The 17,100-nt window shown below is 31.6% G+C and overlaps 1 protein-coding gene and 1 non-coding gene across 2 annotated transcripts in view; both read right to left on the bottom strand.

Annotated features, from left to right (window-relative positions):
- The window catches only part of PTGFR (prostaglandin F receptor), a 30,639-nt gene that overhangs the window by 7,964 nt on the left and 5,575 nt on the right, over positions 1 to 17,100 (bottom strand). The window contains 1 exon segment of the mRNA XM_049771479.1: positions 14,833 to 14,839. Within this exon segment, the coding sequence (XP_049627436.1) occupies positions 14,833 to 14,839 (7 nt within the window).
- Positions 3,834 to 3,940, bottom strand: LOC126008329 (U6 spliceosomal RNA). Its single transcript, XR_007495665.1, has one exon. It is a non-coding gene; the product is annotated as a U6 spliceosomal RNA (small nuclear RNA).

The following is a 17,100-nucleotide window of genomic DNA, read 5'->3' as shown; positions in this document are numbered from 1 at the left end:
TAGAATCATTATCATACATAAATAGCCATCATTGATCAAATACATAGTGTTGTTATATAGATTACATTAGTTTTGGTACTTGGCAGGGAGGAGAAAACTATTTCAATTTTTAAAAAAATATTCCTTTAAATTTTACTTTTCTTTTGGTTAAAAAAAAGACTAATTTATTTCATAGCAAATTTTAACCTTGGAAACTGAGCATAATACCATTGATATATCACTTTGGTGTGATTTAGGGGCTATAATTACAATGCCTGCTTACATTCCATTAATCATTACCTCCCTAAAAACTCAAAGGGTTGTCATTTTCTGCTTATACTAATTAGCATAAGCCTATACTGCTTATTATATACTGCTCATACTGCTTATTAGCATAATAAAGTTGTGAAAATTTATTTTATTAGCATAAGATAGTTGAAACTAAGAGGTTATTAATCATTGTCTACAAATAAGACACCATTTCTACAATATGTAATGTTATAAATTTTAAGCCATTTAAACTTTTAAATGAGGATACAAATAGTTTTTTAATCACACAACAAAAACTATTAGGAGGCCACAGCTATAAATAATATAGGAATTTGCATGTCTTGCTTGAAATCAGTACTTCTATGCCTGGTGCCTCCTGGTCCCAGAACATGAGTGGGAGAAGGCCTGGAGACCTCTGGACACCATCACTGTATAATTCCTAGAAATAAAATTAATCCAAGCAAAACAGCATTCTTTGACCCTTACATTAACTGCTGCATATTTGTCTAAGAATTCTCAGATAGAATCCCAAGGCCTCTTGATTATCATTTAATTAAATAATTTTAATGATTTTAAGATAATAATTTAAAATTTATTTTAAATTCAACTATTAAAAATTTTAAATATATTTTTTGAAAAAGTTTTAATAACGAGATTTCTATCTTTCTTGGAGTACCTTATATTATCCTAAATTCATAGGTGTCTTAATCCATAGGTATTATAATATCTTAAATTTCAAAATGAATTACATTTGCAATATTGGTAACTAAAATCTATGGCCCATGGTAAGGTATAGGAAGAAATCTCTGATAATTTATCAAAGTAATCAACTAGAAAAGAAACTTGAGTCATGCTATTACAATCATCCTTAATGAGGGGTAAATAGCTAACAAAATCTGCCTTCTGTGAAGCAGATTGAATCTATCACCCATTTTATGAAGGAGTTACGATTATTTCTACAATGAGTATGTGTATTCTGTCCCTTTTAATGAAGGATATAAATGATTGCTTTTACTTCTGATCTTGAATCACTATGGGCATTAAATTTTTATTTTTATCACAGTCACCTCATTCCTATTACTCTCAGATTACATTATCTGTCGTAAATATTTTCTTACAATAAAATGAGATATTGCCTAGTGCTTCACTTGCATCTTGTTAAACAAAAACAAGAGTTTTATTGTAGAAAATAAAATAAAAACATTGTCTAAAATAAAAATATTGCTTTCATTTGTCCAAGCTTGAGGACACAGAAATAGATAAATAAAGACCACAGAAGTATGCTGGCAGCCAGCTTAATTTTGGTGAAAAGTTAGGGATCTGTGCCTGTCCCTCAGTGTTCAAGAATAACTAACCATAGATAAAAATCGCTGCCCTAAATATCTGTAGCAAACTAATTATTAAGGTTGTAAAGATTATCTCTAGTCTGTCAACTCACCCCACGAACTTCCACTATTCCCTGCTAACAAACTAGGTAAAGATACAGAAACATGTCTAAAGAGAGTCAATCTTATTTAAGATTTTCCTCAAATACCTTGTTACTATCAAGGGGTTCTGGACCACAGTACCCTCCTTAGATGTCAGTATGGCTATATATACACCTCAGTCCTCAGGTTTATGCTATATATATATATATATATATACACACACACTAGTCCTCAGGTTTATGCTATAGGATTGATTCATCAGCCTCTCATAAAAAAATGTTTGTATTTAATCTTCTGTCACTAAATAGATCAACACTTTGAAATAATGATCTAACAAAATAATTGCTGGGAGCTATTATGCCCAATTGACTCTCAGTATAAACAGTGCATTCACAGTATTAAGCTATGGGATACAATGACATCTAGTCCAAAGAGTTTGAACTGGATAATTCCTTTTCCGAAATCTGCTATTTGATATTTCTGTATTGAAAAATATTTTTAAAGCAAGGTAGGAAGTTTCAAATAATTAAAACATAGTGAATAGGATCTTGCTTAAATAAAACTTCTGGCTTGCTTCTTAAACAATGAAATAAAAGATAATTTTTCAGTTAAAAACTAAAATTCGGGGGACGAAGAGATAGGTTGGAGGTAAGGCATTTGCCTTGCATGCAGAAGGATGGTGTTTCGAACCCCAGCATTCCATATGGTCCCCCGAGCCTGCCAGGAGAAATTTCTAAGTGTAGAGCCAGGAGTAACCCCTGATCGCTGCTGGGTGTGACCCAAAAACCAAAAAAAAAAAAAAAACCAAGTGAAATTAGGGGACTGAGAGATAGCATAGAAATAAGGTGTTTGCCTTTCATGCAGAAAGTCTTTGGTTTGAATCCCGGCATCCCATATGGTCCCCTGAGCCTGCTAGGAATGATTTCTGAGCATAGAGCCAGAAGTAACCCCTGAGCGCTGCCAGGTGTGACCCGCCCCCCCCAAAAAAAAGCTTCTGAAATTCCGTTTATATACAGGTTACCATTTAAAATACAGATTATATTTCACCATAATAACAAAAATTACTTGTATAGCAAAATATGTTGCAATATTACTATCCTTACATGCAAAAATGAGAATTATTTCTTAAATTGAACTTTATATCATTTCTTAGGTAATGCACATTTTAGAACCATCTAGATTCATTATTTTCTGTTAATTCACTTTTTAAGTTATTTAAAGAAAATGCATCACATAGTTGATATAACTGATCATAATACATATGTTTTAGGAAGACCAAAAGCAACATGATTTTAAAAAATAGAAAATTGAAAGAAAAATTTAAGAGATGGAAGAGAAAGGAAAGAAGAAAAAGCTCAGTATCAAGTATATTTTTGAAAATTATTGAATAACCAATGAACTCATTAAAGCACTAGTAGAAAATTTAATAAGTTCTTTGCTTTGTTTTTTTTTTAAGGATGAGTTTAAAAAAATTTCAGTGGCAATTGTTATTTGCATATGCCCAGCAAAATATGGGGGAAATGGAAAGGAAAAGCTTTCGCCTAAATACAAGGAGACCTTACCCCTGAAGTTTTCTGGCATAAGACCGTCTTTGGGCTATTAAAAAATATTTACACTATGATTTTTTTAACATTTGCATTTACTCTACAACTTATTTTGAAATTCCCCTTTTATTTATGATCTCTTTATCATAAGCTTGAATTAACTATTCTTTCACTGCTCTAAGATATTGACCGCCTGTCATTTGTTCTATCAAGAGACTATAACTTTCAAAGCATTTTTAAAAGTAAGTGGGACTTTAGGGAGAAAGTGGAGGTAAATATGCAAATTAGTTCAATCTTTCTATGAAAATAATATAGAATATTTTATCAAAATGTTATATTATTCCATTAGAAAGCTTATTTTAAAATGATAAATTCTATGTCTATGAATTTATTCTAACAAAGTAAATAGAAGTGTGAAGAAATTCAAAGTATTTTTTCAGTGCTGTTTTATTTTTGTTTTTGTTTTTGTGTGTGTGCTTTTTGTGTGTGTGTGTGTGTGTGTTTTTTTTTTTTTGCCAGGAAAGTCTGACTATTTATTTCTTAACTACTGTGAAGGACGAGGAGGGGAAATGGTCCCCTGACATGGGAAGGTCAGAGACAGTAGGGGTCATCAAAAAATATGGAATGCTTCACAAATTTGCGTGTCATCCTTGCGCAGGGGCCATACTAATCTTCTCTGTATAGTTCCAATTTTAGTATGTGTGCTGCCAAAGTGAGCACTCAGTGCAGTTTTTAAAATGAAAATATTGACACAATCAAATAGATTATAGTATAATTATACAAGAGAAAAAATTATTCATTAAGACAATGTTGTCTAATAATTCTTAGAGATATGTAACTTGTAGTTAGGAAAATAAGACCTACAAAATAATAGAGTTTAAGTTTAATGTTAATATGTATACTGTATAATTTCTATATAACTATGCAATTACTATTACAATGTACCTTCTAAAATTGTTTCTACTAATATTCCCATTTTAATGATAAGGATACCTGAGCACTTCTATTTGTGACCCTAAAGACCTTCTAGTGCTGTCTCAGTAGTCCCCAGAACCATAAGCCTAAACACCACAGTATGTGACCTATGCATTGAAATACAGTTCAACTAGCCAAGAATTCCCAGGAGATAACCCCGGACCTCCTGAGTAACAACTCTTGGGAGCCCCATACCCAATCCTTCTTTTGAGTTTGACTTTCAGATCCTGAATGTAATTAAAAGACAATAATTAAATCGCATAAACATACTCACAAAGCACTGACACATCATCTGCTCAGAGTAGCATAAAAAACAGTTTAAAAGGTCAAATTATTTTATTTTAAACATACTTTCAAAGTAAACATTAAAAATACCTTCTGCATAATTTCTTCATCATCAATTCTCAAATGATATGAATTTTCACTGATAATTCACTCATTTTTAATTAAAGATTTAAACATTTCTATAAAATGTCAGAAGATGGTCATTAAAGGTATCAAACCACTTTATTTTCCTTAGTTTATTGTCAACAAAAGCTCAGGGAATTGTTTCATTTTATAATTGTAAAACTGTAAAATTGACTTTAATTCCAGCATCTTTTCTAGTAAATAAATTGTTATTTTTCCCATCAAGCTACTATGTTTTATGGTATTATTTGCAATATCAAAAACCTAAGCCCTTTTTTTGTGGCTATAGAAGACATTATATTCTTAAGATGTTTTGCAAATAATACCATGAAATTGCCTCACTTCTTCATCCGCAATTCAGAGGACCAGAGCGTCAGTAATCATTGGGCTAGAGAACTAAACAATCTGGAACACAACATTGGATTGAGCATAGCTGAAAGTGGTCCTGAATTCCACTGGCAATGGCCCTATTAAAGAATAGTGCCTTGTTGGCATGATAGAGGAGAATTAAAGCACATTTAAGATGTGCTTCATAAAAGAAAGGAGGTGGTACAAAGGCAAATTGGCATTTACTTCAAATTTATGGGGAAAAAATCAGTGTGAGGATAAAATGAGATAATTTGTCCCAGGGAAGAAAATAAAAGTTTATGAATCAAAAAACATGAATTGCATTTTTTTTGTGGCAAGCTTCCAACCATGAACTGGTCATCTCTATTGTTGGAAGCCTGCCACAGAGCAGAGTTCAGTTAGAGTAGAATAAAGTCTACTATGAAAGTGATAGTTGGAACTAATCACTTTGGACAAAAAGTGGATGCTGAAAGGGAATAAAGTAATATGCATAGCACCATTTCATTAACAGTAGTATAAACCACAATGTCAAAAAAAGAGAGGGGGGGAAAGAGAGTGAAGTAAAATGCTTGCCCCAGAGGCAGGCTGGGATGAGGTGGGTAGGAGGGAAAAAGGTATCAGTGGAAGGTGAGAGGAAAACTGGAGACTTTGGTGGCAGGAAATGTGCACTGGTGAAAGTTGTATATTGTATGGCTGTAATTTAATCATGAAAAACTTTATCTGTGGGAAAAACTGTATTATGAACAATATTCTAAGCACAGTGTTTAAATAAATATATTTTTAAATACATTAAAGTGATGTTTTAGTGCAAAAAAAATAAGTGCTTTTTTATGAGACTCAGTCTCATGGTAGATAACTTAACTAAACCCAAGACAACTAAAGACCACAGAAAACTGAACTCAACAGGTACTTCGGAACTCTCTATCCTTTGTTACTTGATATAAACTAAACAAAGATGAGTTTCTCAGCAAAGTTATTCTTTGGAAAACTCAAAGGGTTCTTATGTAATTGGATTGTTTCTATTTTTATGTAATTAGTTTGGTTCTGAATGAGCATTTATAAACAGATTATATTTACAATGTATTGAAAATAGTGAATTCTCACTATAGTCCTGTCTTTGTTTTTCTTTATTTTCTCCCCAAATAAACTAAATTCCTCTGAAGTTACTGTCCAATTTTCATCATATTTATATGCCATGTCATACATGTTCCAATATCAGTGGTAGGTATAGAATTCATGTTTTTCAGATTCCCATTGAAATGTACTATTACATCCAAAGAAATAATGATCATTTTAGTAACTGCAATCATTTAACCAGATGTATTTCAGATAAAAGGTGAAAATACACATTATATGATGCATCATATGCATATATAGTCAGTGCTATTATTCATGTTTCATATAAAGATGATAAATTATTTCCAAAAGACATAGGGCTAATACATTCAAAATTAAGGAGGAAGAAATTTCTTTGTAATTCAATGGAATATAAAAATTTACCTAATAGATATTCAACTTTGAGCTAAGAAAATTTAGTATCATATTTTATGGAGTCAATGCTTATTAAATTGCTTATTATTATAGGTCAAGTAAATAAAGTTAGATTTTCATGTGACAGATGTCTACTAAATATTTGGTAAGTAGTGCAAAACTATACTAAAATATTTCAACTACTTTTCAAATTTAGGCAATTCAATCAAGGTGTAACGTGTGCTTTTAAATCTGGAACGGTTCACTGGTTATTCTATTAACATTAACATTAGAGAAAAGCTATACACTTTTCTATTTTTCAAGTTCCATTGTGCTCTCTAGACAATATTCTGAGACTTCTTTATGATAGGGCCATCTCTCTTTCCTTACTCAGAAATAAATCACTCAAATTAAAGTAACTCAAAGTAAAAATTATATATATTTTTAGACTGTTAAAAGTTCTGAAAAATGTTACTTGCTTTATTTTACACTATTAATTTATTATTAATTATAAGTATAATCATAAAAATATTAATGTTATACTATAATACTACTATTCATAATGTTTAAGTATTAATTTAAAGTAATTATAGATAATTAGTAAAACTATTATATTTATAGTTTAAATAGAATTAAAATAATTAGATATGTTATGTTACAATTATATAATTATAATCCTTAATTATTACTAATAAGTTGTAGTATTAAAAGAAACATCTTCAAAAATTACATTATGCCACAGTTCTAAACAAGTCCCAAGAGATCTGTAAACTCATAGGGTATGGTACATCTAAAATGCTCACTATAGATGTATGTATGTTCATGTATATCTTGCACTTTAATCACAAATGTCATGTTGGCTGAACATTTCTCCACTGTAGTAAAACAATCATGACAATATTTCAAAACCATTTTCTTGGGAGTCAGTAAACCAAATTATATGAAGTAAAACGAAGGCCAAGTTTGTATATCAGGCTATGCAAACCAAAATGATAATAAGGAGCAATAATAGAGACAAATAACTTAATGTCAAATATACATTACACAAATAGCAATGATTTATTCTCATCCAAATCAATGCCCATCAAACTTCTCCTTGACAAACTAGCAGGGAAGATATGAAATTCCTTAAAAAGTAGCATAGACAACATGTAAACAAACATGCATTAGTTTTTTTAAAGGTCATATCACAATATATAATTATATTTAAGCACTAAAAAGATATTTGAAAAAAAATCTTGTACAACAAACTAATATGAGGGCCTGAATGATATAGCACAGCGGCAGGGCGTTTGCCTTGCATGCAGACAACCTGGGACGGACTGGGTTTCAATCTCCCACATCCCATATGGTTCCCCCGAGCGTGCCAGGAGCCATTTCTGAGCGCGGAGCCAGAGTACACCCTGAGCACCGCTGGGTGTGGCCCCCCAAAAAGTTAAAAAGAACAAGGTAATATGTATTTGGTAGTGACTTATTATTTATCTTTTCTCCCAGTACAAGTTCTAGAATAAATATTACGCTATTGTTCTCTTCTGCCAGAGATTTTGCAAAAACTTTTGGCATAAAAGGCTTTTTAGTAAAAGATAAATACAATTTCAAGATAAAAAGTTTCCTTATGTGACCAAAATCTTAAAATGTCTCCTCATGGTATCTTCTGTTTTAATTAAAAACAGCGGTTCCCATGGGGCCGGGCGGTGGCGCTAAAGGTAAGGTGCCTGCCTTGCCTGCGCTAGCCGTGGACGGACCGTGGTTCGATCCCCCGGTGTCCCATATGGTCCCCCAAGCCAGGAGCAACTTCTGAGCACATAGCCAGGAGTAACCCCTGAGCGTTACCGGGTGTGGCCCAAAAACCAAAAAAAAAAAAAAAAAAAAAAAAACAGCGGTTCCTTAAAACATTCAGCAATGATTTCTTGCCATTGAATAGTGTTTAAAATTTTAAGGTCAGAAGAAAAGAAAAAAATCTTCTCAAAGGATAAAATTATTTTGCACAAAATATAGATATGTTTTGGTACTCAATAGTAAGCAACTAATAGGGCTACCATTTTTATATTTGATATTTTAATTTTATCAGATAAATTGAATTGTTTATTTAACCATTTTGGTTCTAAACAGGTAGGGCAGAACACTAAAAGTTTTATTAGTATTCTGAAAGGGAGAAGCAAAAACAAGTATTTTTTAAATTGAAGACAGCCTTTTTAGAGGATTCATTTAAAAAGTTACTTTCCGGTCTATAGTAGTTCAACAACCTAGTGCAAAAGTAATCTTCCTTTTAATCATATTTATCTCCTCTAACACAACTCAATACCTTTGGGCTGTCTTCAGAGCACTTCCTTATGAATCCTGACTTGAGCTGAAAGACATTTTAACGAAAATTTCCATTTTAACACATGGCTAATGGTGCTGTGCAAATTGTTCATTATGCAAAGTGCAAAAGATGTCAACTCTGAGGTGATGGAGTCTGTAGATTAACCTTCTGAACATATGGACTCATGAATATTGCCATACAACTGAAAATATAATAAACAGATAATCGAGTTCTGAAAAGTCTTGAAAGTATTTTCCAGTCTAAAGTTGGAATTGTATATGACATTAATTGTACTGTCAAAATATATTTCTAATAACCTTAATGACATTTAAAATTTAGTTTTTAGAGTTTCATTTCAATTTGGAGGGCCTCTATGGCAATGCTGGGGGAGACCAGAATGATATATATCCAGTGGCGTTCAGGAGACTATGTAGTGCGTGAGATGGAAACTGCACGTCAGACCATGTGTTCCAGTTTTTAGGCTGTATCCCAGCTCCTGGAGTTATATTTCAAATGCCTCACCCCTTTTCAAAACATTGCACTTCAGAAATGAAATTCTTATGTGTCGTTCATATGCATTTAATAATAATAGCTATTAGAATGCTGTTACATTTACTAATCTCATTTGCGATTAAAGAGTTCTAATTGATGATGTGCATTTTCCTTTCCAAGTACTGGAATACTTTCCAAGTATTGTACCAGTCACTGCAGAAACAGAGTAAAAACATATGACACTGACTCTCACTAAGAACTTCCCTTTCTATTTGAAAGATTATACAATCACAAGACAAAAAAACAACCTTTAGAGTTCAATGCTACGATTTATTCCTAGGAAAGAACATGAATGTAGGGTAGAATGACTAGACTTTTTCTAGGAGAAAATTTTACAAATGTAAATAGATGACAATGGATTTTAGAGAATAGTATGATTTGCTTTACATATGTAAATTTTAACAAGAATTGTAAAATAAAAAGGAAATTAGATTCAAATCAGTAATTCTAAAGATTAATCTGATCATTCTTTCTCTCTATATATAGATTTATATATATACATATATAGATTTCTCTCCATATATTTAGAGAGATAAATCTCTCTTCTCTCTATACATATAAATATAAACTCATATTTGACTATATTTTATGCTGCTCCATGCAATTTTAGCAGTTTGTGAGACTGCCAAAAAGCATTCTTTCCTAGACCACATTTGGAAGGAAAAGTAACTACTTGCCCAACATTCATATATCATAATTTTACTTCTAAAAACCATTATTTTTTATTAAACTGTACTCACTTGTTTGCAAAGTAACACATTTATCCCTCACCATTTTCAGGTGGGCAGAGTTAGGAACTTTGTAGGAAAAGTTTCTATTTCCCATATAGTAGAGAAGGTTTCTATTTCCCATATAGTATAGTACATAGAATAGAAAAAAATAAAATTAAAAGTAAAGAATAGATTAAAGATGAAAGTGAAACTGGAAGAGAACCATGGCTACTTTTGAGGTGAAAGGGCACATCAAAACTATAAACATTAGCAATATTGCAAAATAAACTCTAAATTTTAAGTATAAATATATTAATGCTATAATAAGGTTTTAATGCCCTATGCTTAAAATATATTTAAATTATTTATGTATACCAAAATACAAAAAAAGCTTGTATAAAAAATTAATGATGAATTCCACATCATCTCCGCCCCAGTAAACTTTTTTCTTTTTTCTTTTTCCTTTTTTTTTGAAACCCAGGCCCTGTTTTTAGTAAACTGTTTTCTAATGTGAAGAAAAAGTAACTACAAAATTATTCATTCACCACTCATCAATTGACATATTAAATCAAAGGGTTACCAATAAAACTGCAAAAGTAAATATTTTCATAACAACTGATTTCATATTTATTTTCATATATTAACATTATTATGCTTTTTGTTATCCAAAGAAAGTTGAAAGGAGTTAAGGCTTTATAAATCAAAGAAAATCAGCTAAAAAAAGGTGAAAGCTAGAGTGATAGAACAGTGGTAGAGCTTTTACCTTGCACTCAACTGATCTGGGACAGACCCGGGTTTATCCCCGGCATTCCATATGGTCCCCTGAACCTGCCAGGAGCAATTTCTGGGAGCAGAGCAAGGAGTAACCCCTGAGTACCACTGGTGTGGCTCAAAACCAAGAAAAAAATAAAAGTCAACTAATATCTCTCCATAAGAGATTGATAAAGTAGTCAAGTTATTATCTCTGGATAATGAGATTTTAAAGATTTTTAAGTTGTAATTTATTCTATTTTTTACAAAAAAATGTAGTTCAAGGAATATTTACATTTTTAAGATGGCTGATGAATTATAAAACTCAAAATTAAAGATAGTTCAAGAAGATGCCCTTCTAGTGAAAATACAGAGAACTCCTACTTTTCCTACAAAGTTCTTAACTTTGAGTCAAAGTGATTCTCCATCCTTACACCTTCAATGACAGCTTTTTGCTATTTTCATTGTGTTACACTTCCCATCTTCCTTCTCCCCCCTGCATTCTATCTATGTGGATTCTATCTATGTAAATTTTATTTTACTTGTTTTCTGATCTTCTGTTATAAACATAAATACAAGATGAAAAACAAGAATGCAACATCATAAAGATAACAATAACAGCTATTGTTGCTGCCACTATGGTAATGTTAGTATTTTATAGTCATTAATATGTTTTTGGCACCAGAAGTTCTACTACTGCTAAAGCAATTAACTCTTTGCCATGTTTCCAGGCCTGATTATAAAAATAAAAATAGTTGTATATATTCCATACTAAATGTGAAAAGAAAAGATAAAGAAGACACACATGAGAGAAAAGAACATTTTTTCAAAGTTCATGGATAAAATAAAGGAGCTATGAACTAGGATATGCCTCAAAAATATTTTATCAGGTCTGTCTCTGTCTGTGCTTTTAACCCACTGGAAAGAGACTTGACCTTCCCACTCAGCAAAAATCAGCTCCAAGAGCAGAGCATGAAACTCACTAACAAATAAGTTGAGTCAGAAATTATTCTTTCTTAATTTATACTAGAAAAATTAGCAACAATTTTTTTTAATTTTTAGTTCCTTCTAACACTTTTCTAATGTAAATTCTTGAAGAGTTAGTGATATTTGTACTGCTTCATTTCACCAATGTTTGTTTTCTATTTCTATTCATTTTCTATCCTGAATTATCTTCTTATCAAAAGAACATATAAAATACTAATTTAACTAAATTTTATTTCATAATAATCATTATATATTTATTTTAATATTAATTTACTATAGCTTAGATATTATAATATTTTTCAGTATGTTCCAAATGTTAGTTTCTTACACATTTTTATATCTCTAGGAATGACACATTATTATCATTTTTCTCCTTAATTTATACATTTTACCTAATTTGATTCTAGATTAAATTTATTCCCAGTAATTTTTCTTCTCGATAGAATATTGAAGATGTTTTTCTGTTACTGAAAACAATCTCCCATACACATATATTCATAACATACTTTATTTCTATATATTGCTTTTATATTTTATGTAAAATATAATTGAATATATTCATATTAACTCTCTACATATATCCTCTTTATTATAATCAAATATTTCACACAGATTATTATTCTACATATAGAAAACTGTCTGATAGATGTTTAATCAATACTGATAAAGAAATAAGTCAGTGTAATTCACAAAATCAGAAGCTTTAACAATTAATTTAAAAGTTCTTTTTATCATATCAGATTAAGAAAAAACTTTAATATTAATATTTAATAGTAACAATACCAATGATTACAAAAGCACAAAACAAATGTGTACTCATTATGTGAGGTACTACTTTAAATTAATGCTTACAATAACTCAATGCTTACAATATAATACTTACAATCACTCAATGAAGCAGATACTATTACTATATCTATTTTATATATTAGAAAGCTAAGGGATGGTTTTTAAGATGGCAAAACCAATGAAGTGAAAATAAAATTGTAACCCAGATTAACTTTACAATATATTGCTCTTTTTAGATAATGTATGTATTTTGCTCCAAATTATAAGAGTTTTAAAGACGGTTCTTAAATTTAGCTTTCTGGAATCACTTATAAACCTGAATATTTTCTTATACATAAATGTCAATAATTATTGCTAATATAACTTAATGCTGATGAATTATAAATTATTAATTACTACAATTAAGTTAGTATGAATTACTATATGATTGCAGCTTATTAATTATTATAATTGTAAATATAAATGATCAAAACTACAGTAGAGGAAATCATTTGTTGTGATAATAAAATAAGTAACAATAATCTAAAACTTTCGATGGAAAAGTCCAAGATGTTTTCTGAAACTGAGCTCTCCTCTACTGCAACCAATTATAGTGGCAAAAAATTAAAAACATCTGAAATAAACAATGATTATTATTTTAATTAAGATGGTGGATGGCGGGGCCTGCGAGGTGGCGCTAGAGGTAAGGTGTCTGCCTTGCAAGCGCTAGCCAAGGAAAGATCACGACCATGGTTAGATCCCCCGGCGTCCCATATGATCCCCCAAGCCAGGGGCAATTTCTGAGCGCTTAGCCAGGAGTAACCCTGAGCATCAAACGGGTGTGGCCTGAACAACCAAAAAAAAAAAAAAAAAGATGGTGGGTAGCAAAAATAGAGATAGATTTTTGGAGAACTTTTGGACTGTGCAGGGCATTTATGATATGTCAAATCATTGTGTTATAAGTTTTTATAGAGGTCAAAACAGTTTTTAGGGGCCGGAGTGGTGGCACAGGCGGTAAGGATATCTGCGTTGAGTGCACTAGCCTAAAACAGACTACAGTTCAATCCCCTGGTGTCCTATATGGTCCCACAAAGCCAGGAGCAATTTCTGAGAGCATAGCTAGGAGTGACCCCTGAGCAGGTGTGGCCGAAAACTCAAAAAACAAGCAAACAAATAAATAAAAAACATTTTTTAAATTGTACCTCCAAGCAAATCCATTTATTGTCATCAGTTCACCAAGATACAAAACTGGCTTAGAAGGAGGCCAGGTCACAGCTAAGAGGTAGAAGGGTGAGGTCAAAATCCGTGCCATGCTTATATTATGATAAATACATTAATCTGCACAAAAAGTTTGATTTAGAAATATGAAAAAAAATATTAAAAAGAAAAAAATATTTAGAAAGGCTCTTCATTACTTATTTTATTCATTTATTTATTGGTTTTTGAGCTACACCCTGTGGTAGTCAGTGCTTACTTCTGGCTCTGTGCTCAGGGATCACTCCTGTTGGGCTGCGGGAGGATCTTATGTGGTGCCAGAGATCAAACCCGGATCAACCACGTGCAAGGTAAACACCCACCCACAGTAATCTCTCTCTGGCCCCTAAAAGCGTTTTATAAAAGTTGTGTAATCCCGTTTTCTTTGTCTCCTTCATTATTGCATGTTGGTATTTTACATTGTGAAATTGTTTGGAGATCCAAAAGCTTAGTCAGGAAACCAACTTGTTGCCTATATAATGCTATAATTGTGGCCACTCCTTCTGCCATTACCACCTTATATCCAGAGGAAAGTACATACAAGCTGAAAGAATAACAATTCAAGCTCTGCCAGATTATACTAGTGAATAATCAAGAGAAAAAATTCTCCTATTCGATGAATTTCTTTTTATATACAGTTAAATGGCATCAATACACCATGGAAAAATTTGGTATGTTATTAATACATTCCAAAGCAAATATAAATCGAGTATATTTTATGTTTATATAATTCCATGAGAATAAGTCTAAGCCAATGAATTTAAAACTGTTAACCTAAAGAGGTTTTGGACATACCAACATCTTGAATTGCTCTCCAGATGTTTGGGGGTTTAATAAAAAAACCCAAAAAACACATTTAGCCAGACAATTTTTATATGCATGAGGGTATAAATTTATTCCACATGTTTCTGATTCGTTTACACTTGAATCATTCAAGTAATGTTTTGTAAGCGCCGTCTCAAAGTCTGTGATAGCTTTGGACATTTTTTATAAGCCTTTCTCCTTTAAAAACAGGAAGTCATGTTTGGCCAAAAGTAAATGAATAAAATACCAAAATATTATAGACCACTATGCATGTCTTATACAATAAATCTTTTTTACTTCTATCTTTAATGATTTGGGGCCATGCTCAGTGGTTCTCAGCGCTTATTCATGGCTCTGTACTCAAGAATACTTTTGTTGGTGATCAGGGGACAATATACAAAATCAGTTTCAGTTGCAAAAAAGCCAAGCAAGCACCTTAATCCTTTAATTATCTTTCCAGCTTCACAATAAATTCTTATATAAATTCCCAATATGAATTGTCTTCTTAAAAATATATTACATTTAAGAGGTAAATTTTATGTCATACTTTTAAGTGATTGTAAAGTATATATTTTACCGAGATCTGAGACAAAGGCCTAAAAATAGACCAATATATTTATCAAGCCACACTGTAAACATATGCATAATATATTTCCTATTTAGATCATATATAAGCAAATGTAATTCTGTAAGATTATCCTGTGAAAGTACTCATGGAGGGGGAAATCTTCCTGCAGGAATGTCAGCAAAGTGGGAGATTGAATTGGGAAGTACAATGAGGCAGAGAATAACAAAGCCATTAAAATGTCTTTCATTGAGCAATGAGGCAAGTGCATGAGATCTTTACCTCTACCTGCACATAAAATGATCCACAAACAGTGTCCTACTTAAGAAGCTAAGTAGTTCTTTTAACTGAGGCAAGGTTCACCTCCAAGAAGAAACCTAGGTGAGATACCACAGTGTCCACTAAAAATGTCTGTTGAAGTTTTCTGAAAACAAATTCTCTGTGACTATGTAATCTATCCAAAATTTTGGTCTCACTAGCAGTACAAATGAGTTGTATATAGTTACTCAATCAGCTGCAAAAGTGTTGAGACAATAAAGCCTATTTTGGTCGATATTTTATGATAATGAACAATTGTATGTAGAAGTCTTTCAACCAAGAAATTTTCCCTTCTATTTTCTGCCATGAGTTCCTCAAAGTTTAAATACCAATGAAAAATAAGTACACAGAATGGAATGGGGGAGAAATGTGTGCACAGAGAGAGCAAGTTCTAAGGTTACTGAGGAGGAAATCATGTGATAGTTTTCCTTTGCCTTTAGCTTTTGATTTATTTATTCAACACATTGGTTTGTGGTCCACTGTAGATACTAAAATATGAGCCAGTACAATAAAGCATAGCACTAAGGATTGCCAAGACTAACAGGGATTTAGTATGTAAACAAACAAACATCATAATAAAATGATATTAATCCTAATGTGTATCCATGAAATTCAGGATGCTGGCAAAATTACTAAATTCTAACACAAGATTCAGCTGGTAGACAATTCAGGAATCTTTGGGATTTCCAACCAATTCTGGGGAACCACTGGACACACCATCATCCTTTGAGTCCAAATCACAATTCAAAGTATTATAAGTACTTTGATTCTTTATTTCACAGGCAGTGTAGAAACAAACAACATCCCTGAGTATTAGTTTATGTGATGATCATTTGTCAAAAGCTTAATGACTCCCAACATTAGTTAAACATTGGTTTAGGAATGGAACTATTAGTAAACAAGTTTCTTTCCTTCAAGGAACTTACATGGTAGAAGTCCCAAAATTAAAATTATCTTAGTAAATAACTGTTTTTTTATTTTCCCCTCTACTAATTGTTTGCAGTAAAAAAAATAAATAAATAAGGTAAGACAAAAAATTTCTTGACTCTTCCAGTAGAAATTTTAGGTGCTAATTCCTTTTTTAATTCCCTGGCATAGTTCACATTATCTGTTAAATATGTTAATATTATCTATGTTATCAGTTCTGCTAAATACTATCAGAGAAATAAAAGAGAAAGAGTACTATTTAAGATAGCTTACATAAAGGAGGATACATTTTGGAGATATTTCAGAGAAGAGAATAAAAAAAACCACTTACATGTCAGGAAGAAACTATTTTAGTCAAAAAAAAAAAAACACCAAGAAATATTAAGAGTAGAAATATGCTCCCAATTCTAGAATCACTCCTCTGTCAAATAAACCTCACTAACCTCACACCACTTTTCCAAATATAAAGAGACCCTGTATTTCAAAAAGTAAAATATATCTGTTATATAAAAGCAAATTGTTATCTCTGAATCAGGTCTCTTCTACTCAATATAAATTTTTTAGTTTTATAGAACTGAATTATTTAAAGATTTTATAGAAAAATGAATACAGAAATCATCAGTCTCTTAGTAAGACATTACTGTTGCTTTCATGCTCCAAAGGAGGAAACATATTCAGTTTATCAAGGAAATCAGCTTAAAAATGAATGCTAATATCACTACTAACATAAGCAGCAATA

The sequence above is a fragment of the Suncus etruscus genome, chromosome 4 (assembly GCF_024139225.1).
Source record: "Suncus etruscus isolate mSunEtr1 chromosome 4, mSunEtr1.pri.cur, whole genome shotgun sequence".
Classification (NCBI taxonomy): Eukaryota; Metazoa; Chordata; class Mammalia; order Eulipotyphla; family Soricidae; genus Suncus; species Suncus etruscus.
The sequence above is the reverse complement of the archived record's forward strand: the minus strand, read 5'-3'. Positions and strand labels throughout refer to the sequence as shown.